The sequence below is a fragment of the Balaenoptera borealis genome (genome assembly GCF_965194805.1).
Source record: "Balaenoptera borealis genome assembly, chromosome: 8".
Classification (NCBI taxonomy): domain Eukaryota; kingdom Metazoa; phylum Chordata; class Mammalia; order Artiodactyla; family Balaenopteridae; genus Balaenoptera; species Balaenoptera borealis.
In genome coordinates this window covers 49,879,418-49,905,004 of record NC_138865.1, presented here as the reverse complement: position 1 = coordinate 49,905,004, position 25,587 = coordinate 49,879,418, and the positions used below count along the sequence as shown (strand labels likewise).

Genomic DNA, 25,587 nt, shown 5'->3' with positions numbered 1-25,587 from the left:
GGAAAGTAGAAGAAAAACTATTATAAAAAGTTAAGACTGAATGACTATAATGTACGTAAGGCAAGTAGACCTCATTGAGAAGAAATCTATGGCTGATTAAAATATGAGCTATCCCATTAATCACACAATACATTAGATAATAAGTTTTGGTTGTTAACTTGATATGCACCATTGAACATGGAGAAAAATATCACATAGGCAGGCAAGTGCACTAATGTATGACAATGTAATAGCTTGTGGATATTTCTTTTTGTAAATATGTCTACAGTTTTTCTAGTGTCTTACTGAACTGTGCTGTAAAATAAGGTTGTTCTTTAAGCCATAGAGATTAATGCTGCAGATTTTTCAACACTGGCAAAAAATTATGCATTTGAATAGAAGAAAGGGTGAGATAGAAATTAACATTTTTCATTCAGAATGTGTCATTCTAATATTTCATTCAATTTTGTAAGGGAGCTCTGAAGATGTTCGATTAAAAAAAATGTTTTGAAAAAAGAAAAACCAGTGACATATTCTACTGACAGGTAATTATGTGAACTAATTTCAAGACCAGTTTAAACCATGATCAAGGTTATTTAGCTGTCTGTGCTGTAGGGATCTAGTGAGCCTACCCTGAAAATTTGCTAATAGCACAAATAGGAAAGAATAGAAAAAGTGCTACGTTCTATAGGCCAAGTAATAGTTTTTACAGAAAATCACGACAGATTTCTTTTAACTTTGCTTTAGTAATATGAAAATTTAACACTTAATTGACTGTTAAACATAATTTTGAATAGGTCTCTTGTTTCCATCTTGCTTGATAAAGTAACATATATTCAGCAACTTATACCAAAGTTTCACTGCGATTATTATATTTGCTTCTGCTGTTCAGTAATGTCAGCCACTAGCCACGTGTGGCTATTGAGTACTTGAAACGTGGCTAGTCTGAATTGATAGAGACTATAAGTATCAAATATACAGATTTCAATGCTTTAAATAAAAAATAAAAGATGGTACAGTATCTCATTGGGATATTTAAGGTTTAATAAAAATGTATCAATTATACTTGTTTTTTACTCTTTTAATATGGAGGCAAGACAATTTAAAATTACATATGTGATTTGCATTTATGGATTGCATTGTATGTCTGTTGGTTAGTGCTGTTCTATGGGACCCATGAAGTAAACCACTGATAAAGGAAATAAAAAATTCCAAACAAAGAATCTTGACTTCTTCGGAACTGTATTAAAATGGCTCACATTCTGATCATAAAACTTGTTGTTTTAAGTTGTATGTAAATGGTTGTATATAAACCATGTAATTCAAAATACATTATGCATTAGAAAAAGGCACAAGAAAAATAGACTACAATTATATATGTATGGAAAGATAACATTGCAAAATATAAAACACAAAATACCCATTTTATTACACATTTCTTATCTGGAGAGTAGATCCTGCCTGTGGACTCTGTAACCATACTCATATAGATATTGTAATTACAGAGGAAACTCTTCCCCTTGATAGTCTGAAAGTTTCTGGAAAATTCATTTTCTCAGTGAAGATTTTTAATTGGCATCAGTCCAAATCAATTATACAAGAATCTTTGCCCAAGCCCTTCTTTTCACCCCTGCAAAAACAAGACAAAACAAAACAGTCCTCCCTCTCCCACAAAAAGGTCACATAAACCATCTGCTTGATTTCTTTTTTTAAGGTATGTATTTGTCAACAACAGGATCAGTAAGAGGGGGAAAAAGCCCCAAATGCAGTTATAAGCAAGAGCAACATAACAGGTGACTCTGGGGATTTATTGCTTTGGGGTACTACAATAGTCTGCCTTTGAGTTGATAAGTTAATAAATCAATCTTTATTGCCTGAAAGAATTTATGTGTATTCCAAAGTAAGCCATTTATGTTTTCATTTGCATTTTCTAAGATTAGTCCTTCATTTATATTTTAAAAATACTGTGCCTCTTCCAGGAATTATCTCCAAGTAAATTCAGAATGCAGTACTTATTCCCCAAGGCAGGGAGCCATCATATACCAGGGGTCACCATCAGATGGGGATATATTCCAAAGTGTTTTCTTCTGTATGTGTGTGTATGTTGGGGGTGCTTGTTACCTGAAAATGTCTGTGAAAGGTGTCTGTAGGGGCCACCATTGGGCTTTTGTGTGTGGGCCAGATCTGAGGTTTGATCCTTAAAGACCTGGAAAAAATATCCAACTTTTGAAAGTCTTAAGCAGAAACAGTTTGTGGATTCTAAACCTGTGCTCTCCAACATGGTTGCCACTTGCCACGTGCGGATTGTATCTAATGTGACTTGGAATATAACTAATGTGACTGAGAAACCGAACTTTTAATTTTATTTAACTTTACGGTAAATTTAAAAGCTGACATTAGATTGAGTGATTGGAAAACTTTTAAGCGTGCTTGGAGCAACTTTGGGTTTCCTTTTTCAGCTGTAAACTTTATGATATATAAATGCAAATCAGGTATTTCCAATTAAAAAATTTCAAATTGAGATGTGCTGAAGGTATAAAATACCAGCCAAGTTTTGAAGGCTTAGTTTCTAAATGAATAATTAAAATAGCTCAGTAATAATTTTATACAGGTTACACATTGAAGTGATATCAGTTTGGATATTTGGGTTGGAATGTATTATTAAAGTTAATTTCACCTGTTTTTAAACTTTTTCTTAATGTGGCTACTAGGAAATTTAAAATTATGTATGTGCTTTGCATTATATTTCTATTAGACAGTGCTGTCTAAAACAAAGAGCAAAACACATGGAAATACACTTGAGATACTGAGATCATAAACGGGATAGGGCAACAAAAGTGAAAAACTAATGACAAGATAGTAAGGGTCAGTGGCAAATAAAAGAGAAGCAGGTCCTTAGCTGACCTTAGTGTTAGCAGATGAGTAGTGTGTAATGCCTGACCTGGCTCGTGGCTTAGAATTGAAAACATGACTCTTCAGATTTTTGTACCTTATAATCAATGATAAATAGGGTGTTTCTTTAATAATAATAATTATAATACCAGTTTTATTTTTAAAAAATGTCACTGCATTCCATCTCCTTTTAGTCTCCCTTATGGTACTGAGTACATTACATAGAGTCATTGAAAGGATTTTGCCACAATAAGCCTTTGAAACAAAATATACCAGAATTACAGGACAAGAAAAAAGAATGTTAAACCAAATTTCATTTCCAAGGGAAGAAATTTAAGGAAATAGTCACTCGGGCTACTTTGTTATGTAAAAATCTATCTCATAAACTAAATACTGGATTAAATTAATTCATTGGACAGTTTGGAACAAATTGTAATACACCATGTTTGCTTTGGAAGTCCTATTGCCCTCAAGTTTAAGTCAAGTAGCCCTTCTCCCTACATAAGTAAGATGCAAGGTCACTGTAGAATAGTCAGAAACACCAACAAGCAAAAATGAGAAAATAATAATCACTGGTAACCTACACCACCCAGAGATAATGACTGTAAATTTCCCTTGCATTTTCTTTCAAGGAAATGCAGTTGGTTTTTATACAAGGTTCTGTATGTCTTAATAAGCATTGCATCACAAACTCTGTGTTTAATATTTTTCAACCTTTTCTTTGAACTCTCTTTGGACTGTTTTCATAGCCCAGACTGAGGTTATCAGTTATAGAAGCAGCAACTTAATAAATGATGTCTTGTTGGCTTGAAAGTATTATTCACATAGATTTCCAAAGTGCCAAAGATAAAACCAGGATGTGTTTTATTCACTAGAAAATCTTGTTGAACATTTTCTGACACTGTTAGTAAGATAAAGAGAATGTGGATGAAAGAGAAAACATGAATTCTGAACCTGAAGAGCCTGTGCTTATTAGTACTTTCAGCAGAAATTGTGAAGGGCCACCTCATCAGGCAGATTGATGAAGCCTTGTTAGGTAGGGGCTTGAGAGGAATGCCTCACAGAAAGCCCTGTAATGGTCCAGTGGATGCTTGACAAACATACATATCTGCCAGTGCTGCCCTTTAATTGGAAGGTGTTTGTATTTGTTTCCTATTTTAGAGGAAGATGTGCAAGCACATGTAATATTACATGGCAGTTTTAGTAGTGCTAGATCTGGGAATGCAAACCGGAGAACCTGAAGTTAGGCAAGTTCTTTGAGATGAAGTGGAGTGCAAAGTGTCCTTCTTCCATTCCTCAGATATTTACTTCCATTCTCCAACTTTACTCTCACTCTGTCCTTTTACTTAGTCTTGCTATTCAGTCTATTTTTAGGTGAGTTGAAAAATAAAAACATGCATCTTGAAGTTAGGAAAATGCTCAGGGTAATGTTCCAGAACCTTCTGTGTTTATTAATATTAATACCATTAGGTACTTAAATACTGACATCTCTACTGCGCCTTACCCATCTCCCACCTTATCCCTGTTATCAGGGTGACTCAGGGGAATATGTGGGAGTTTCCTGATCTTTGAGATAATTTCTCAATTTAGATCAATGCCAAAAGTCATGAGAACTATTAGAATGTTTGAGGTTTCTTCAGATCTGGTCCAATTGGCAGGCTGATGGGACAAAGCCAACCCAGCTCCCCTGAGGTGTAAGTGGAGCTGCTGAGAACTTCCCATAGATGCCCTTGAGGTAGGTTTCACCCTAAGAACCTGTGCACGTGATTTGGGAACTTGGTACTTACTCTAACTCTGACCTACGCTGCATGGAATGTGTTAGCTCCAAACAATGTTAAGGTAGCCCTTATTCCATGGCAGTGTTGGCCATCCAGCTGCAAGGGATTTTAAAGATGGACTGAGGCTACGGTGGACAATATGACAAAGTATATGTGGAAGTGTCAAGAATACCTAGGGTATACTTGATTCCAAACAACAGCGTTCATCAATGCTCTCATTTACATATTTAGATTTCCATTTAACTACTATTTATTTTTTAGTACCAGGTATTGCAATGATCTCTGTGGACAGACAGACATGATTTCTGACCTCTTGGAATCAGACATTAATTCACAGTTATATGAAATCCCTTGATTAGGTGACATTGAAGCTGATGCAGTTTTGTGGTACATTGCTAGATGCTGGGAATATGAAGATACGCATAGCATAGTCCCTGCCCCTGAGGATTTCATGTCTAGGAAAGAGACATGCAAACCTATAATAACAGTCCTCTGTGAAAAGTGCTTTAGAGAAGCAAATGAATTGTAATGGATCCTGAAGGTTGTGGGTGATTAATGCTGTCTGACCATCTCAGGAAAGGCTTTATGAGATGACTTTAGATGTGGGTTTTGAAGGCTGAGGAAGACTACCAGGCAATCAACAAAACATAGCAAGTAATGGCTAGGAGGAAGAAAAGGCCAAGTATGTTTGGCAAACCCTAAGTAGAGAAGGAGGCCTAGGAAGGCATTTGGCCAAAGGTGAGATTACATAGTGTGGAATGGTAAAATTTAAGCAGTGTAAAATGTTGTATGAAAGAGTTTACACTTCACTTTTAGGAGTGGAGGCGTCATTGGAGTACTTTACTTAGGAGTTAGAAATCAATTTGTGTTTTTAGACTGATCATTCTGAGTGCAAAAGGAAGGGTGGCTTTGGCTTCTGGAGAGGCTGGGCCCAGGGAGGCTGATTAGAAGGCCACTGCAATCAGCCCTGAGACGGGAGAGAAGGACTTCAACTGTGGCAGTAGCCATGGAGATTTAAGAGATATTTAGGAGTGAAGATCAATGCTAATTGAAGAGACTGGCTAGGATAGATGAAGGAGAGAGAGGATTCCAGAATACATTGAGACTTCTACCTTCTGGGTAATTTATGGTATCCACGGAGCCAGTGCTGGCTAGTGGGGTTTGAATCCTGGCTCCACCACTTACCAAGTAAGCACTTGGAAGAAGTCACTTAAACTTGCCGAGCTTCATCCATACAAAAATGATTTAAAATAATTTTGTGGAATCTATGGGAAGATAATTATGAAAATGCTCAGTAAAATGCCTTGTCTGTAATCTACATTCAACATATATTTTCTTCATGAGGACTGAAGGACACTCTGGGTAAGGATGAATTGTATAAAATCAGAAATGGTTCAAGATAATGAGTTCAGTTTTAGGCATGCTGAGTTTAAAATTGGTATTTTATGTCTAGATGGATATATCCGGTATGTATTCAGAAACAGAGGTGGAGGACTTGGGGTGTGCAAATAAAAGTCTAAGAATTTGGAGATACAATTACTAGGTGATAGTTAAAATCTCCTGAGTGGATGAGATTCTACCAGCTATGGAGTAGCTAGCAGAAAAAATTTGAAGTCAATTCTCTGGTGTTCAATTTCTAAGTAAGTAGGCAGAGGAGGAAGAGCCCCCCCAAAAGCAGCTAAAACATGGTGTAAAAATTCGAACAAAACCTTGAAAATAACAAAACCTGCCAAGTACAAGAGGGGTACTTTAAGAAGGAAACCATTAGCACTCTGATAAGTCTTAGAACTGACAAGTAACTTGAGGAATAAAGAGAACTCTCTGAATATAACAACTAAGAGATCAGTGACAACCTTAGAGCAATTTCCAATTGGTGGTGAGGAGCAGAATGCAGATTGTGGTGAAATGAGGGGAGAACAGGAATGAAGAAATAGTCATGAGATATAGGGTGCTTTTTTAAGAAGTTTGGCAGGGAGGTCTGGGGTGGTAGTTCGAAGTGGATAAAGGATGAAGAAAAGAGGCTTTAATTTATAGTAATGGACACTAAGAGTAAAGACCTAGTATTGAGGAAGAGAAAGGAGACAAATGATGGGAGATAAATAATGAAGGAATGTTCTAGAAGAGGCTGCAGGTCAGGAAGTATAAATCATAAAGCATTTGCCTCAGGTGGAAGAAGGTACAACCTCCGTTTGAGTCAGGATGTAAGGGAATGAAGTTAGAAAGACTATTAATAATTGGAAATTAAGAAGCTTCCAGTGTTAAACCAGCTGTTGTTTTATCCTGTTAGCTTTTATTTTTTATGTTCTAATAATTTATGTTTTGAGTACCTTAATTAGATTGACTAGCACCTTCTAATGTTACCTCTAGATAAAATAAATTATTAAATTTTCATTCGGTAAAAGCTAAGTGGAACCTCACCTCTGAACTCTTTTTCCTGGGGGGAAAAAAAACACCTTAGAAAATACTGATTCTTAGTAAAGTAACCCCAAGAATGATGGGGGGTCAGAAATTGCACCAACTATGCCAGGTTCACAGACTCAGAGAAATATGTTCCCCTAATGATTGATTTGTATATCCTAGGGAAATGCTAGAAATAAACTCATGCAGGGTTGACATCGGGACATTGGAGTATATGTTAGTTCTTAAAATATACTTGTTCCAGTAATAAAATGATTTGTATTGTTTCACTAAGCTATAAATGAGGTTTGGGTTGAGGATTTGCTTGTTGGAAAGGTGTTTTTACATATCTTTTTTTTTTTTAATATTAACTGTTAGCTCAAGCTTAAATTAGAATTGTAAGCAATTAATTTTGTATTTGACATTTGAAAATATAAGTACCACATGACCTTTCCTAGTAGATGAACATAGAGTTTCATTAGGTAATCTTCATGTTATTGTACTGTAAACACATAGAAACACAAAACAACCAGCCCCTCCTCGTGTTGGTGATTCTAGAAATGATAACGATCAGACTCTGGGTTTATATTATAAAGCAGTTGTAGTAAATTGTGCAGATGGAAGGGTCACAACTTTGAAACACATAGTCAAAGCTGATGGGAATTCAGCCCAAAGGCAGCATCTCAAATAAAGGTTTTCCAAGGAGTAAGACTATACAAAACAGGTTGGATTTTTAGGTATCTTAATATTGTAAGTATCTTAATATTATAGATATCTTAATAACATATAATATTGCTGGCTGCTCCTCTCAGCCCACTTAGAGTTATATTTTAATTTTACTATCATGTGGGGATCTTTAGTATCCTATCCTTGGTCTTCATCACTTCTTCTCTACCTTTTCACCTGGATGATCTTCTTAGTCATATTTTCAGGTTCACTAGTTATTCTGTTCAAGTGTTGTTTTGAAATATGTTTCATTAGCTTTGATCTTCTTGCTATATTCATATATGTAAATTCAAACACTGAATGGATGTCTGTTTTTGACACCCAACAAAATTGATACTTAGTATTTTCAAAACTGAAATTGGGCTCTTTCCATCAAAACCACTTGTTCTCCTGTATTCCTTGCTTTAGTGAAGGAAACAAGCAAGCACCATGCGCTTAAGGTGGGAAGAAATCATAGTTTCACCATTCAGGTAAAAATCAAAGTCAGCATGTTGTGTCTCATTTCAGGTTTTTCCTTAAGCATGGCATTTGTTTTCAGTAGTGCTCATACCATTTTTAAATTTCTTTAAAAACATTGGCGGGCTTCCCTGGTGGCGCAGTGGTTGAGAGTCTGCCTGCCAGTGCAGGGGACACGGGTTTGAGCCCTGGTCTGGGAAGATCCCACATGCCGCGGAGCGACTAGGCCCGTGAGCCACAATTACTGAGCCTGCGCGTCTGGAGCCTGTGCTCCGCAACGGGAGAGGCCGCGACAGTGAGAGGCCCGCGCACCGCGATGAAGAGTGGCCCCTGCTCGCCACAGCTAGAGAAAGCCCTCGCACAGAAACGAAGACCCAACACAGCCATAAATAAATAAATAAATAAAATTTAAAAAAAAAAAAAAAAAAAAAAAAAAAAACATTGGCAACGTGGGTTATTTTTTCTTCCTGTGTCAGTATTGGTAATTTGTACTTCTAATAAAAATATCCTTTCATCCAAGTTTTAAATGTTATAGTTGTTTAAAAGAGTCTCTTAAGATAAAAATAAATTCTATCTATAGTTTTGATCCTTTTATTTCTACCTTTTTAATGTATCTTTAAAAATTTTTGTTCTCTGTGGATGAAGACTTGTATTAGCATCTGGTGTTATCTCTTTATTTTTTGCTTTACATTTCATTAAGATACAATCTAATTTTCCCTCTTTGTACATGTTTTGAGTTTACTTTGTTCTTTTCCTAGCTATTTAGAATGACCTATTCAATATTATTATATTTTTTGATCTTTATGATATATGATGAATAGAAGATTATAGTCTCAAATGCATATAATTAGCTACTCTTCACAACACTTGATAGGTAATGTTTTGTGATTGTTATTGTTATGTGTTCAACTTGACTGAGCTAAGGGAAGCCCAGAGAGCTGGCAAAATATTGTTTCTGGGTTTCCCTGTAAGGGTAATTTTGGAAGAGATTAACATTTGAATCAGTAGACTGAGTAAAAAATATCTGCCCTCACCAATGTGCGTGGGCATCATCCAATCCATTGAGGGCCCCGATAGAACAAAAAGGTGGAGGAAAAGCACATATTCTCTCCCTCTGTCTTTCTCCTCCTCTCTCTCTCTCTCTCTCTCTCTCTCTCTCTCTCTCTCTCTCTCTCATGGTCAACAGACTGTGACTCTAGGACTCATACCAGGTAGATCCCCCTGATTCTCAGGCCTTCAGACTCTTAAGTGAATTATATCACTGGCTTTCCTGGTTCTCCAACTTGCAGGCTGCATATGATGGCATATTTCAGTCTCCATAATAGTGTGAGCCAATTCCTGTAATAAATCTCCTCTTACATATCTATCTTATTAGTTCTGTTCCTCTGAAGAACCCAGACTAATACAGATTTTGGAGTTGAGAGTAGTTCTAGAGGAATATAGTTTTAAGGATGAGTTTTCAGAATTGGTTTTGGGCTTTTTGAATTGGCTCTCTAGTCCTATTACATTTAAAGTTGCTGATGACTTACTGCCAGTAGTAAAGAGAGCACTGACAGTCCTCAGCATGAACTGTTTATAGAGTTATATAAAACATCTCCATTGGATACTCCTAATCAACGACTTATGAGAAGCAAGTTAGGTGATTCTTTGTATGATACTTTCCAACATTTTTCGAAAACTAAGTAATGTGATGATGTTGATTGGTTGCTCCTCTTTTTCTGGACAAAATGCTAAAAGGATGAGCTCTGGGATTCAAATTCTCAGCTCAAACCCCACATATGTGACCTATGAGCTCCTAGGTGTGCTCTGAGGAAGAGCCTTATCTCCTATAGCTCCTATAGTTGAAATTGCTGAAAATAAAACACAGGACCTTATCCTGCTATTGGCTGAATTACAATTCAAGTAGAATCCCAGCCTTGTAAGGTGTCTATTGCTAAAGTGAGGGCATTGATTAGGGAAGAATAGGATCCTGTAAGTTGGGATGGGGTATGTGGGCAGACTCTGATGAAGCACATATAATAATTTTCACTTCAGATATTCCAGTTCTGAACATTATCTCTTACACATGGGAGAATCAATAAGTAGATATTTATTGCACAGATGTTTATTGCAGCATTATTTATACTGACTAAAAAACCTAATGAAGAGAATACCCAAAATAGAGGAATGTTAGAATAATTATGGTACGATGCTATTGTGTGCAACCGCCAAAAAGAGTGACTAGGTGTTGATACCAGTTGGCTTAATTTCCACAGAGTATTTAAGTGTGAAATCAACATGCATTAGTGTGCGTAATTTTTAATAGCAAAAAATTACATGTGTAAATGTATTTGTATGTATGTGTATCTGTTTATTTATAACCATTTAGGTTTGGATAAAATAATGAAAGACATATCCTTGTCAACCTAGGTTTTCTAGAAGAGAGTGATGAGAATGAAATACAAGAGTAGTGGGGAGGGGACAATAAGCCAATATGACAAGAAATTTAAAAGGCTGCACTAAAGCAAACAAAGAGACACAAAAACACACAAAATCTAACAAGTATGTTATCGTGTTTATATAATTATCTATAATGAAAAATAAGACAGTATAAAAACAGTAATTTATAAAGACCATGAAAGAAGTTAGTATGTCTCAAGAATTTTTTGGTAAGGTGAGCCTTAAATCATTGGGAAATGATGGGTGCCAACAACACGATTATTTTTAACATGAAGTTCAAATTTAGCAACTGAGAGATATTAATGTTCAGGTCCTCCTCAAGTATATTCTGATTCATTCAATATTTCATTAATATAGCAGCAACAACAAACAAGTACTCAAAGATCTACAGTGGGTGAAAGATTAGCAAACACTTCTACCCACCACTGAAGCAGGACCTATTCTTCTACTGCTAAACTGTGGTGTTTTTCTTTTGAAATAAGCTTCCAGAATAAAAGGACACAAAATAGAGTGGAAAGTTCATGTATTTCAGGGTTAGCCAGGCCTCAGTTTTATTCCAGGCTTTGCCACCACTGCCTGTAATCAAGTTGGTGTTGACAATAAACCCACACTTATTATCTTTCCGTTAATCTATCTTTCATAACTGCATGCCTATAGCTGTGAGTTCCAATCAGATGGTGTGAGTAAGCACAGGTTAGCCATCAAGGGAGTTTATCATAGCCTAGATTAGTTGCTGTGGGACCTCGAGTTAGATATTTTCCTGTCTCCTCATCCATAACACGGAGGTAAATAACAATATTAACTCAAAAGATTATTGCAAGAGTTCAATTAGTAGATGTAAAGCACTAATTAGGGTAGTATACACATTAAAAAGTGTTCAATAAGAACAACTAGACTAAGACAGTAATATCTAATTCAGTCATAGACCATAGATTTAGGGAAAAATGACTGGGACAAATCTCAACTCAGGACTAATGTTTTGGACTTTGTGTGTGTGCGTGTGTGTGTGTATGTGTGTGTCATATCATGATGAAGATTAAATGTTATGTATTGCCAAAGAATTTTCCACATTGAACCTAATAAATATGGAAACATAGATAAATATGGAAAGGTGGAAATAAAAGCAAACTTAGAAATTTAAAAGTTTTCCTGATTAAAGACATTAATGAGAGTTACCAACCATGCATTCTTTTCTTTAGGGTGATTACAAGGAACTTTATTTTTATTTATAATAAGTTGAACATTGATTTACATCATAGAAAAAGACAGGTTTAGGAAAAAGATAGTGTTCTGTTCTGCAAGTATAAATTTTCCATCTATTTCATCATTATCCTAAATGTAGTCTACAGTATTAAGAAATTGATTCCACTTCTCTTACTTTGCCTTTTTTTTAAACAGAAGAACCAAAACCATACTTTAAATTTTGTTGGTAATAGTTATACACATTAAGATGTGGAAATATTGTATTTAGTGTACACTTCAAAATGTCATTTGATTGATAACTACTTCTGAAAAAATATGTTTGATTTCTTAATAAGTTGACCAATCAATGGAATGATTTTAGAGTAAACTTCTTGAATAAAAATGAAACTAAAACTTTTTTCCAAACTGATAGGATGCTTAGCCTGATAGGACGAGAAATAAAGCTGAGTCTTTATTACGTTTTCTGTAGAATCTTAGACAACCATGCATTCTTTACTATCATGCAGCGTATCATCTTTTATGTGCATTGTAGCATACCAGCATTACTTTCTGTACAACTTCCAGTAAATCATTTGCTTCCATTGCCTCAGGTTATCAGAAAGGGTCTTTACTAGAGAAACTGTAAGTTCACTTTTAGAATATTCTGACTTTATGACTGCAAAAGAGCTTAATTCCTGGTTTTCTACTCTGAGTCAACACGTAAGAGAATTATGAAAGACCTTCTGGCTGTGTCTCTGTATTTATTTTCCGCCTCCAAAATCTTTCTCCTTCTCATCCATTATCCCCATTAATTCTTCAAGTTTCTTCTCCAAGTATTTCTTTAATGACCTTCGTATTGCCTTCATTTTCCTCCGATGAGAGATGCAAAAATGGAATCTAGAGTAGAGAAATAAGATAATCCCAACTTCAGTATTAGTAGCCCAACTCTTAAAAAAATTGTAACAATTGTTTTTTCTTCCTTTTTTGAATTCCTCTACGAAAGTTTTTCTCATACTTCATTGTACCTCCTCCATTTCCTATGTTCCAACTTTTGTCCCATCAGACTTTATCTGTCTCATTCCTGTTAGTATGAGATCCCAGATTTTGAAATGACTTCTTTCCCCTTATTTCCATTGGAAGGAAGGGGAAGATTGGGCAATATCTTTGCCAAAGAAATGCTTGACCCAGTGTTTGTTTGGAGGGAGGAAAACTCACAGTAACAAAGCACCTCCCAGTATTACACCTTCTGCTAATAATATCAGAAATAGTGCAATCTCTTGATTCTCAGCCTTCTTTGGATCATCTTCTGAAAGAAGAAAGGGCAAAAAAGAAAGTGAATTTTGGAGAAGGAAATTAGTAACTTGAGAACTTTATCCATAAGAAGACTCTTTTTAACCTTAAAAATTGCCCTGTTCACCACTTACGTCACTGTTCCCTGGTTATTCTGATCTGTATTAATTACTTAGACTCCTAAGCTCTACAAAACTTTTTCTCTTACTGCCCCTAGCCTAATTTCTCCACCTTTAGTACAGCTTTTTCATTTCTAAGCTCTTCAGTTATCCGGTGCCCGGTAATTCATACCGGTACAAATTTTGTCCAGCATCTTAGCTCTTGTTTGTGGCATTAGCATGACCTACAGAGAAGGTGATCAACAAATATTTGTGGATTAAATCAATGAAGAACTCCTTGATCCCTGGCCTTTCAAAATGCCACACTGCAATCTTTGTTACCTGCACAATATTCTCCTTTGAAGCACCGAGTGGTGATGCGAAGACAGGTCCAACAATCCAGGATAGGACCTTCAGTCACGACTGATAGAGAGAAGAAAGATAGTTGGAAGGGGGCCACGGCATGGAGTTTCCTTAGCTCAGACACCAAGTATGGATTAGATCTCAGGCATTTCCATTGGTTACATTGCTGTGACTTTCTTCTTCCCCTGGCAATCAATTTTATTGATGGGTCAAAACTCTAAATATTTTAAGTCAGATCTCTGGGAAGAAGTAGGAAAATGATGGCTCAGCTTATATTGGTGCTTTGGGTTATAAACTATACTATAGGCCTCTTAGCACCTCTAAAATCTCTGGGGTGTCTGAGATTTTATAAACTAGATTTTGTTGTCAGTGATCGTTGACATTCCCCCTTGTAGCCAATAGCTCTAGGAATTGCGTTCTCAATGTGACAAGTAGAAGAGATAGGGTCATATAGAGCACAGGAGATGGGAAGATATGGCTGAAACCTCAAGGCATCACATATACTGTACTTACCACAATCTTCAGAACAAGCTAAAAGAGAATCAGAAAGATCTAATGAGCTTAGAATCAACTTAGTGTTTGCCATATGTGTACCCAAGTCATCTTTATTTGGTTACCCATTAAGTTCCAGCCACCCCTCCACCCACTCTAAATTATTCTAATGTGAAATCACATTCCTCCTCTCACCCCTCATTTCCTATTCCTTTCACATAATTTCAGTGTTGTTAGATAGACATCTTATATTACCAACTTCAGAGAAGTTCTTTAATAGTTCTTTCAGTTTGGATTCCAGGTTTTGGCGGACATCGAGAAGCTTGACTTGAAGGATAAGGACACCTAAAGAGGGGTGGAAGGGACATCAGAAAATAGGGGTGGCCTTTCCCTTCCTAATTTAATCCTAATTGTTTTGCCTTGTTTTCCCCAGTGAATTTTTCTCATACTTGCTTGGGCAATACAATCTCTTAACACTGAAACAGTACCTCACCTTTCCATGTTTCATTGCTCAGTTTATAAAGTTCATTCTTCAGCCATGTTCTCAAATTGACAACCTTTTGAACAGCTAGAGAGGAGGGGTAAAGGAACATGTGGGAGAATAATTACATTTATGGAGGAAATTACGTGGGCCCAGGTGCTCTCTTCCCTACCTCCCTTCTCCCTTTAACCCCCAAAACTCTCAGGGACTCGAGCTTCCCTCACCCAACACCCGAAGCATCTTGTCCCTGTGGGAGACCTTGAAGCTTAAACGGATCATCTCCTTAATCTGCCGTTCAAGCAGATGAGTTCGGCCAGGGACTTCTGAGGGTACCAGCTTTACCAGCAAGGACTTAATATCCTCGATGAATTTGGGGTCACATTCCAAACAGCCTTTGACCCCGTGGAAGGCTGCCAGGGACAGGGGCAGGAGCAGGAGCAGCCGCAGGTCTCCCATTTCCTTGCCCCGACCACCCTTGCCTCAAGACCAGGTTGTCCTGGCAACTAGTTCACCAAGTTCCCTTTCCTTCAAAACTCCAGGAATGAGAGCCTTGTCCTGGATAGTCTGACTCCACCTTCCCCTCTGTTTCCATCCCACTTCTAGGCAATCTCATTTCTCTAAGGATCTTCAGTTTTCTGACTTTTGTCCTTCATTCCAGAGAGAGGGAACTGCCAGCTGGGGAGCAGATACCTGAGTTCTGAGTGTGGAACACAGAGAGAGAGAGAGAAGTCTTGTGCTCACACAAGCAGAGTTCCGTGCACAGAGATAATCTCAGAAAAAGTCTTCAACTCTTTGTCTTACTTGTGTTCTTAGTAAATTCCCACACTCCTGCTGAACATTGAAGTAGTATCTCAATAGCAGTGGATGTTGGAAGAGATCTCTTAGGACTTTAGATTGCTTAACCCAAGCTCTGCTTTTATAGAAGAGGTAAGAAAAACTTGGAATATTGAGCTTCTTGGGGTCCCAGTCCCTGATGGTAGCAGTATTGTTGAAAATTAGCAATGGGTGTCTGTATATAATTGATATCATTGATAATAATGATTTTGATACAATTGATAATTTCTCAGAAATTTAGGCTACCTTTGTTTGTAGGAATATTTCTCCAGCTATGCTCTATAACCTTTTTATATATCATTCTTCTTTTAGAGAATCTGGAGCCAGGAGACTAGAAACAACAGTTGAGGAATACATAGTGATGAGTGAAACTCCAGTAATGTTCAGGGTCCTTTAACAGGCACCTCTTGAAAGTGCTGATGACACACTTTGTGTAACATATAAGAAAATAACTACAGTTATCATGGGCTGTGTTCTCAGGACACCTCCATGGAATGTGGATAAATAAACATGTTTTTCCTTCAGTTTAAGTCTCTTTGAATAAGAATTTTCTTTGTTATATGAAGAAATTAAGGCTGCTTTGCAGACTTTCCAGAGTACTAGTTACCTCTTCTATAATATATTGCATGTATGGCTGTGACCCCCTGGAAACTAGGGAACCCTGGGATCTTCAAATGTTGGCGGTAGATTTTAGACATAAGGTATGGGAGAGTCCTGGAGTAGAAGGTTGTGAGGGAAGTTAAAAGAACTACCACTAATTATATGCCTTCCATGTGCCTGATTTTGTCTTAAAAACACTGTAGATGGAATGTCCCAAGTCCTCATGGATGGCACAGCAATACTTGGAGAGATTATTTCCGTTTTATAGATAAGAAACTGAGGCTTAAAATAATTCAGTGGTTAGGGATCTGGATTCAAACTCATGTCTGTTTAACTCCAAACTCTATATACTTTATCTACTGCCTCTCAATATTTTCTGGGATAAAACAGAAAACAATCTCTTGGAATTTGATAAATTGGAAGATGGTGGGGGGGAGAGAGTATAATTCAAATCCTTTGATGTTCCAGAACTGGCACTTCTCCACTCTAATTTTATGTTCCCTTGGCTAGATGATCTCATCTTTAGATGACCCCCAAAGGATTTTCACAGGCTGAGGTCTGAAGGTATGTGTGGTAATGGTATTAAAGTAACTCTGGAAACCAAAGTTGGAGACTAAGAGGGTTAAGAAACTTGGCAGGCAGGTGGCCAAGTATGAGGAAAGACTATTCTTCAAGAGAAAACACATGTTATAGATGAGATATTTTCCAGTTAACAATACGTGCCTTTTGGATTAGACAGCTTAAAGGGAGCACTTTATCATACTACGGAATAATTTTACCTCATTCCATGGCACATTTTCTTGACCTTCTAGTGACCCATCTACCATTTTTGTTCTTGCTTTACCCTCCCAGCTTAATTTGCAATCCAAGATTTTTAGGATGAGAGAAAAATAATTTGACTTTTGTATAGTCTTGGGAAGACTGGAAATAACAAACCATTTCCTAAACAGACAGGTAGAGCTTGTAATTGAAAGGTGCATATAAAAGGGGAAACAGTGGAGGAACTATCATTTTCATGGAGTAAACAGTAGACAGAAAACAACAGTGTGTGCTAAGGTAAAGAAAGAGATACACACAGAGGTCTGGGGAAGACAGAACAGCACTAAGTCTGGAGGAATTTTTTATAGAGAGGCCGGGTCCAGGAGACTAGAAACAATTAATGAGTATATGGTTATGAGTGAGACCCAGTAATGTTCAGGAGCCTTTAGGGGAAGCATCCTGAAATTACTGATGATGGTGTATATAACATGTAAGACAATAACCACAGTTAACATGGGCTAGTTCTTTGGATTTTGTATATGAAAAGTATTTTAGCTTTGGAAAAGAAGAGCTGTCTGGAAATTGATTAATAATATAATGATCACATTACCTAATTAAAATAATAGTACTTGTGTCAGGGAGGCAAAAGGCTAACACCCAAATCCTAGAATGATTATGCTAGTGTTTGGTTTGGATCGGCATCAAGGGGATATGATTTATGGTCAGTGTGAATCTGTAGAATAGCTACCTGAGCTCTGTATTTGCCTCAAGTAGTAAAAAAGATACGTAACAGCACATGCTTTCGTAATATTGTACCAAATATATATTTGCTTGTTTGTTGTTCTTACGGAGATAAGGTGTTCATGGGCAGTGTTGTGTATTTTTTTTTGTTTTTTTTGTCGTACAGCACTATCAATTAGAGAGTCCCTCTTTTAAGGGCTAGAACCAGATGTGTTGTAACACTTGGCCTTTGTTACAAGTCATATAATGCACTGAGGTTTAAAATCTGAAGAACAAGTTTCATAAAGAGCAAGAAGCTTCTTACAGTAATTTGCCCACGTTCCATGGTGGATCCCAGATCCATATAAAAAATAAAAATAATGAATCTCTCTGTGCCTCAAGCTTCTTACGTCATCTTTTCTCCTGGGTTATCTGTCTCAGCTGAGCCCTGCTGCATTGCTTTTCTTATCACGTCACTTGATTATCTACAAGTTTGTCAAATGATACGGATATTTCTTACAGTCCGGTGATATTAACTTCTTTCCTGATTGTAAACTGAGACTAGGAAGCCATTATTTGATATTTGGCTATGTTATAAATTATCTTTCTAGGCAGTATTATAATCATAGGTTTAAATATGTAAATAATTACTTTGTGCCAGATATTTCACATGTAAAATAATTTCAATATTTTCTGTATTCCTGTTCATTTACATTCCATTGTCGTTAAGCCAATCTCTCCATATTCTACTCATCCTTTAGGAAAAGTCGTAAGGTTTGAGCCTGGAAGACTTCGAAGAAATCTCTACCTGATAGGAAATCAAACTAAAAGAAAGTTGATCCCATCAGTAGGGATTGTGGGAAGAATGAGGGGGAGAGAAGTAAAGGAAGCAGAAGATGTGTGTCACAACCTCTTCTCTCTGGGCAGGTCCCAGGAGGGAAGATATATTAGGTTCAAGGAAATAATGAGGGGAGAGAAGCTTTTGCCTTGCATCCTTTAGCGGCTCTGAAAACTACACCATTACCCACACGCAGATAATAGTACCTAAGGAAAAGCCTGTAGGACTGGCTAACAGAAGACACTCCTGAGACAGTGCCGGTTCCCACATGGCATGGAAAAACGAACATGTTCCCACTGGCTGCTAGGCAAGGATGTGCAGGTGAACTCAGGATCTGACTGGGGAACTTGCCAGTGTGTATCATTAAAGCTTTAGGTAAAGGGTCCTTTGTCTGAGATCTGGATAGCAAACCACCAGGCCAAGAAAGGAAAAGGAGTCTGCAGCAATCCCCAGGGCCTTGATGGGATCAAATTGTTAGGAAAGGCCACTAGACCCCAAGGAAAGAGAGAACAGATTCAAAGTGTTCCCCTTGCAGAGTTTCTCAGCAAACACTGCAAGAATAGTGAGAGGTAGGGTGGTGCCAACTTTACCTTAAAGATACCAACACATTGTCAAAGAATGAAGCAGATATCCTCAAAGTTTAAAAAAAAAAAAAAAATGCTGTCATGCCAGGGAACACACATCAGTGAAGAAATTCACTGCAGAGTTCACTGAGGAGGAAAACGCAGGGGTTTTAAATACTAGAAAGAGAGTTCATTTTAACATACTTGGTAAGATGGATTGAGTCCATAGTTAGTTAAAACAAGCTTGATTTTTCAGTGATTAGGAAGATACTTTAATTAGGCCCAAGAGAGGTCTAGCATCCCAGAGTTGCTCAGTGTTCATGGTTTGTTATCAGTTTCAGGAGGTTGAGCTAGCTAGGGTGGAAAATATAACAGTTTCATATCTCCTAGGTAGGTGCTGTTATAAGTGGAAAACTTTCCTCAATGTGCTATGCACCCATGGGCCCCCTTCAACCGTGCGGCTGGTTCATGAATTAACATAGGACCCCCACCTCCCCATTCTTAGGTCCCGTTTTACATAGAAGCAGGGAAAGGGGGAAATATGAAAAAATGATTCCTCCAAAGGAAATTTAGTTACCTTAAGAAAATGTTCAAATTTTGGGGTGGGATCAAATTTATCATATTGTTCTAATATTTCTTTTTTTTCCCCTCCCCAGTGAGGTAAGAAGTAAGGTTTCCAGAGAAAGTTCAGACCAACTATAGACTATGAAGAGGCTATGTATCCTTTGTATATCGGAGAGTAGTGTAAATAAATGGGTGAGCTTGCAACATAAACACCACAGTATTTAGTACTCAACACAAGTGTGCATTACTCTTTCCTTTACATAAAATATAAGCCTGATGTTCAGAGACGCTAAGGGGAGTGTTGAAGGTCACACACCTAGTAAGGGAAAAATTGGGGGTTGTAACAAACATTTGTCTGCCTTCAAAGTCCATGTGTTTCCAAAATACCAAAATGTCCCTTGAACAGAGTTAATTCAAGGCAAAAATCATCACCGTCTCTAATTAGCAAGAAGAGAGACCCTCAGGAAATTATTTTTGTGAGAAAAGAAAAATTATTATTTCTCATTTTAAACAATAAATGGAGTCTATAATTCCAACCATCTTTTAATATTTCGTCTCACATCCAATTCTTTTTCTTCCTTTTAAATTACTTGTATAGAGAATATGAAGAATATTTATGTTCAACTGTAGCTTGTCTGCTTGCCAATTGCAGTACTCAATTTTCTTTAATATTGTATATAAAAGGCATAGGTTTTAATCTAGTTTACCTTAAGTAAATACTAGGCAAATGTAGTACTACTCCTTTTCTCCCTTCAAATGAAATTAAAATACAATAATACAAACAGCTATAAGAACACAATATCCAATAACAAGAAGTAACATCGTTGAACACATGATCTGTGTCAAATAGTGTATATTCTTTACACGCATGATTGTATAAAATCCTCATGCTAAGAGATTAGTACTATCAGCCCCACTTAGAGATGGGAGAACTGAGAGGGAGTAAAGTACTTTGTACCAGAGCACAGAGCTCTGAGGTGGTATAGCTTGCATTCTTTTCTTTTATCTGTTTCACTTAAGTTTATTCACCTATTATTGCATGTGTGACAGTAAAGAACCACTTTTCCTTTCTACAAAAGAACAGTTACATAGAAAGCCATTTATACCTAAGGTCCTGATTCTTTAGGCTAAGGATATACAGTAGTTCATATTCTTCTTGGTTCTGTTTCCAAACTATAGTCTGAAATTGTCCACTTCTTTCCTTCTCAGATTCCACCACCACAGTGCAAACCACTATCGCCTCTTACCTGGAGAGTATTACAATATCCTCTCCTAAATGGCCTCCCAGTCTCACTTCTTGCCCCACATGTCCATTCTTCCCACAGCAACCAGAGTGGGCTTATAAAAATGTAAATCAGGTCATTCCCATCTTCTGTTTCTGTAACTTTCTACTGCACTGAGAATAAACAAGCTGGCCTGAAAGGCCTTCTATGATATGATGTGGCACACATCCAGATTACTGTGTCCATCTTGGGCCACTCTCCCTCACACCTCTTAGGCTCCAGGCTGGCCTCCTCTCACGGCTGAGCACTCGCTATTCCATGAGCCTGGAGCTCTGTTATCTCACATCTCCATGGCTGGCTTCTGCTCATCCTTTAGATTCCAGCTAAGTGTCACCTCCTCAGAACATCCTCTCTGACTACCCTTTCTACAAATAGCTCTGCCTTCCCTCATTCCAATTCTGCTGTTTTCTTTTTTGAAGTATAGTTGATGTACAATATTATATAAATTATAGGTCTGCAATATAGTGATTCATAATTTTGAAAGGTTATACTCCATTTATCGTTATTATAAAATATTGTCTATACACCCTGTGTTGTATATTATATCCTTGTAGCTCATTTTATACAAAATAGTTTGTACCTCTTAATCCCCTACCCCTATATTGCCCCTCCCCCATTCCCTCTCCCCACTGGTAATGACCAGTTTATTCTCTATATCTATGGGTTTGCTTCTTTTTTGTGTTATTCAGTAGTTTGTTGTGTCTTTTAGATTCCACGTGTAAGTGATATCATACAGTATTTGTCTTTGTCTAAATTATTTCACTTAGCATAACATCCTCGAAGTCCGTGTTGTCACGAATGGCAAAATTTCATTTTTTATGGCTCAGTAGTATTCCACTGTATATATATGTACCACATCTTCTTTATCCATTCATCTGTTGATGGGCATTTAGGTTGCTTCCATATCTTGGCTATTGTAAATAATGCTACTATGAACATTGGTGTGCGTGTATCTTTTCGAATTAGTGTTTTTGATTTTTTCAGATATATACCCAGGAGTAGAATTGCAGGGTCATATGGTAGTTCTATTTTTAGTTTTATTGAGAAACCTCCATACTGTTTTTCACAGTGGCTTCACCAATTTACATTCCCACCAACAGAGTACAAGGGTTCCCTTTCCTACACATCCTCTCCAATATTTGTTATTTGTGGTCTTTTTGATGATAGCCATTCTGACAGGTGTGAGGTGATATCTCATTGTGGTTTTGATTTTCATTTCCCTGTTGATTAGCAGTGTTGAGCATCTTTTCATATGCCTGTTGGCCATCTGCATGTCCTCTTTAGGAAAATGTCCTTTCAGGTCTTCTGCCTATATTTCAATCAGGTTGTTTGTTTCTTTGATGTTGAGTTGTATGACCTGTTTATAAATATATTGGATATTAACCCATTATAGATCATATCACTTGCAAATATTTTCTCCCATTCAATAGGTTTTTTCATTTTGTCAATAGTTTCCATTGCTGTGCAAAAAGCTTTTAAGTTTAATTAGGTCCTATTTGTTTATTTTTGCTTTTATTTCCTTTGCTTGAGGAGACAGATACAAAAAAATATTGCTACGATTTATGTCAAAAAGTTCTGCCTATGTTTTCTTCTAGGAATTTTATGGTTTGTGGTCTTACATTTAGGTCTTTAATCCATTTTGAGTTTATTTTTGTGTATGGTGTGAGAAAATGTTCTAATTTTATTCTTTGACATGCAGCTGTCCAATTTTCTCAGTACCACTTATTGAAGGGACTATCTTTTCTCCATTGTATAGTCTTGCCTCCATTATTGTAGATTAATTGAAGATAAGTGTGTGCATTGTTCCATGTACACTTGAAAATATTGTGTATTCTGCGGCTTTCAGGCAGAATGCTCTCTATATATGAATTAAGTCCCTCTGGTCTAATGTGTCATTTAAGGCCAGTGTTTCCATATTGATTTTCTGTCTGGATGATCTGTCCATTGATGTAAGTGGGGTGTTAAAGTCCCCCAGTATTATTGTGTTGCTGCCAATTTCTCCTTTTATGTCTGTCAATATTTACATTATATACAGTAAGTCCCCTACATATGAACCTTCAAGTTGTGAACTTTCAAAGATGTGAACGTGCGTTCCATCAACGTCAGGAGTAAGTGAAACTGCAGCTTGCCCTTCATCTCCTAGTGCTGAAGATCCTTCAGCTCTACCATCTCCCACCTCCTCTCTCTCCTCCAGTCAGTAACCCTTCTTGCCTGTTCACTTGATGACAGCCCTCGTATGCCAGCTGTTTTGCTGTACTACTGTACTACTCTACTTTTCAAGGTACTGTACTGTAAGATTAAAAATTGTTTTCTTCTTGTGTGTGTTTTTTTAATGTATTATTTGTGTGAAGAGTATTATAAACCTATTACAGTACAGTGCTATATAGCCAATTGTCTTAGTTGGGTACCTAGGCTAACTTTGTTGGACTTATGAACAAATTGGACTTATGAACACGCTCTTGGAATGGAACTCATTCGTATGTAGGGACTTACTGCATTTAGTTGCTCTTGTGTTGGGTGCATATATATTAACAATTGTTATATCTTCTTCTTGGATTGATCCCTTGATCATTATGTATTGTCCTTCTTTGACTCTTTTAAGTCTTTATTTTAATATTTATTTTATTTGATGTAAGTATTGCTACTCCAACTTTCTTTTGACTTCCATTTGCATGGAATACGTTTTTCCATCCCCTCACTTTCAGTCTGTTTATGTCTTTAGATCTGAAGTGAGTCTCTTGTAGGCAGTGTATATATGGGTCTTGTTCTTGTATCCATTTAGCCACTCTTTCCCCTCTCTTCTCTTGTTCTCTTCCCTTGTGATTTGATGACTATCCTTAGTGTTATGTTTTTCTTTTTTGTGAGTATATCTATTATAGATTTTGGTTTGTGGTTACCATGAGGTTTTTATATAGCAATCTCGCTATATATGTGATTGTTTTAAGTTGCTGATCTTTTAATTTCAAATGCATTTTAAAAACCCTCCATTTGTACTATCCTCCTCTCATGATTGCTGTTTTTTCTATCATATTTTATGCCTAATTGTTTTGTGTATCCCTTAACTGCTTATTGTGGATATAGATGATTTTACTACTTTTGTCTTTAAACTTTGTTAGTTTTGTGTGTAGATGATTTCCTACCTTAACTGTATGTTTGCCTTTACCTATGAGCGTATTCATTTCATAATTTTCTTGTTTCTTGTTGTGACCTTTTCTTTTTCATCTCGAGAAGTTCCTTTAACATTTGTTGTAAAGCTGGTTTGGTAGTGATGAACTGTTTTAGCTTTTGCTTTTCTGTAAAGCTTTTCATCTGTCCATCAGAATGAATGAGAACCTTGCTGAGTAGGGTATTCTTGGTTGTAGGTTTTTCCCTTTCATCATTTTAAATACATAGTGCCAGTCCCTTCTGGCCTGCAGGATTTCTGCTGAAAAATCAGCTGATAGCCTTATGGGAGTTCCCTTGTATTTGTTGCTTTACCATTGCTGCTTTGAATAGTTTATCTTTAATTTTCCATTTTAATTACAATGTGTCTTGGTGTGTTCCTCTTTGGGTTAGTCCTTTATGGGACTGTGTGCTTCCTGGACTTGGGGTGACTGTTTCGTCTCCCAGGCTAGGAATGTTTTTAGCTTTTATGTCTTCAAATATGTTCTCAGGCCCTTTCTCTCTCTCTCTTCAGGCTTCTGGGACCCATATAAAATGAGTATTAGTGTGCTTCATGTTGTCCCAGAGGTCTCTTAAACTGTCTTCATTTCTTTTCATTGTTTTTTTTACTCTGTTCAGCTTCAGTGATTTCCACTACTCTCTGCCTTTTACCTCATTTATCATTTGTCCATATTATTTACCCTGCTCTTTATTCCTTATAGTGTATTTTTCCTTTCATTTAGTGTATTCTTCATCTCTGCTTGGTTGTTCTTTATATTTTCTGATTCTTTATTAAAAACTTCTAACTTCTTGCTCTGTGCATATATTCTTCTCCCAAGTTCTTTGATTATCTTAACAATCATTACCCTGAACTTTTTCTCAGATAGATTGTCTATCTACACTTCACTTAGTTGTTCTTTGGGGTTTTATCTTGTTCCTTCATCTGGAACATGTTTCTCTGCGGCCTCATTTTGTCCAAGTTGTTTTGTATTTTTCTGTATCTGGTAGGTTAGTTGCATTTCCCAACCTTGGAAAGATGGTTTTCTCTAGGAGTCATCCTATGCATCCCTGAAGTGGACTCCCCTCTGGTCACCAGAGCTGTATGCTCTAGGGGTTCTACTAATAAGGGATGTATGGGTCCTTCCGTTGTAGTGAATTGGCTATGTGGACAGCCTGGTAGGCTTGATTGGCTCCTAGTCTGGTTGGTTGCCAGACCCTGCCACGTGTGGAGGCTGTTGGCTGCTGTTTGGTAGGGCCTGGTTATGAGGCAGCTGCAGCAGAACCGCATGGAGCCTTGGGGCTAGTGCTGGCTCACTGGTGGGCAGAGTTGGGGTCCAGAAGACTCTGGAGCTGTTGCCTACTCACTAGTGGATGAAGCCAGGTCTTGGGATTAATGCCAGACTACTGGCAGGCAGAGCTGGGTCCTGCAGTCTGGCTGCCAGGCCCAGGAATCCCAAAGCTGGTGTCAGATGATCGCTAGTGTGGAGGGGGCATTTCCTGATGCAGTTGGGTACAGGGTCCTGGGTGTCCCAAAGCTTGTGTTGGCCTGCTAGTTGGCCGTGCTTGGTCCCAGTTCATCCCAGGGCAGGGTCTGACCTGCTGTGGGCTGGCTGGTTCTGCAGGCTGGGGTATCTTAGTTTTTGTGGATCTGGTGTCTGACCCCTGGTGGGTGAATCTGCTCCAGAGGCTAGAGGAGGCTTCCTGGAGGATAG

At 37.4% G+C, this 25,587-nt stretch overlaps 1 protein-coding gene across 1 annotated transcript; it reads right to left on the bottom strand.

The window, feature by feature from the left end:
- Window positions 1-9,362: 9,362 nt before the first annotated feature.
- On the bottom strand, window positions 9,363-25,257 carry IZUMO3 (IZUMO family member 3). Its single transcript, XM_082401706.1, has 6 exons — window positions 14,798-25,257; window positions 14,586-14,660; window positions 14,348-14,437; window positions 13,580-13,660; window positions 13,065-13,155; window positions 9,363-12,746 (listed from the first exon to the last, which is right to left on the bottom strand). Exons 1-6 carry the CDS (start codon window positions 15,027-15,029, stop codon window positions 12,611-12,613), a joined length of 705 nt encoding a protein of 234 aa, XP_082257832.1. The 5' UTR covers window positions 15,030-25,257; the 3' UTR covers window positions 9,363-12,610.
- Between the last annotated feature and the right edge of the window lie 330 nt (window positions 25,258-25,587).

What these genes read in the sequence shown, in the direction of transcription:
- IZUMO3 (XM_082401706.1), bottom strand. Translation starts at nt 15,029, where the DNA reads ATGGGAGACCTGCGGCTGCTCCTGCTCCTGCCCCTGTCCCTGGCAGCC. An exon ending in CAAAGGAGAATATTGTGCAG is followed by an intron (nt 13,156 to 13,579) that starts GTAACAAAGATT and finishes TTCTTCTTTCAG; the next exon opens with AAGATGATCCAAAGAAGGCT. An exon ending in CTGGGAGGTGCTTTGTTACT is followed by an intron (nt 12,747 to 13,064) that starts GTGAGTTTTCCT and finishes TCTCTACTCTAG; the next exon opens with ATTCCATTTTTGCATCTCTC.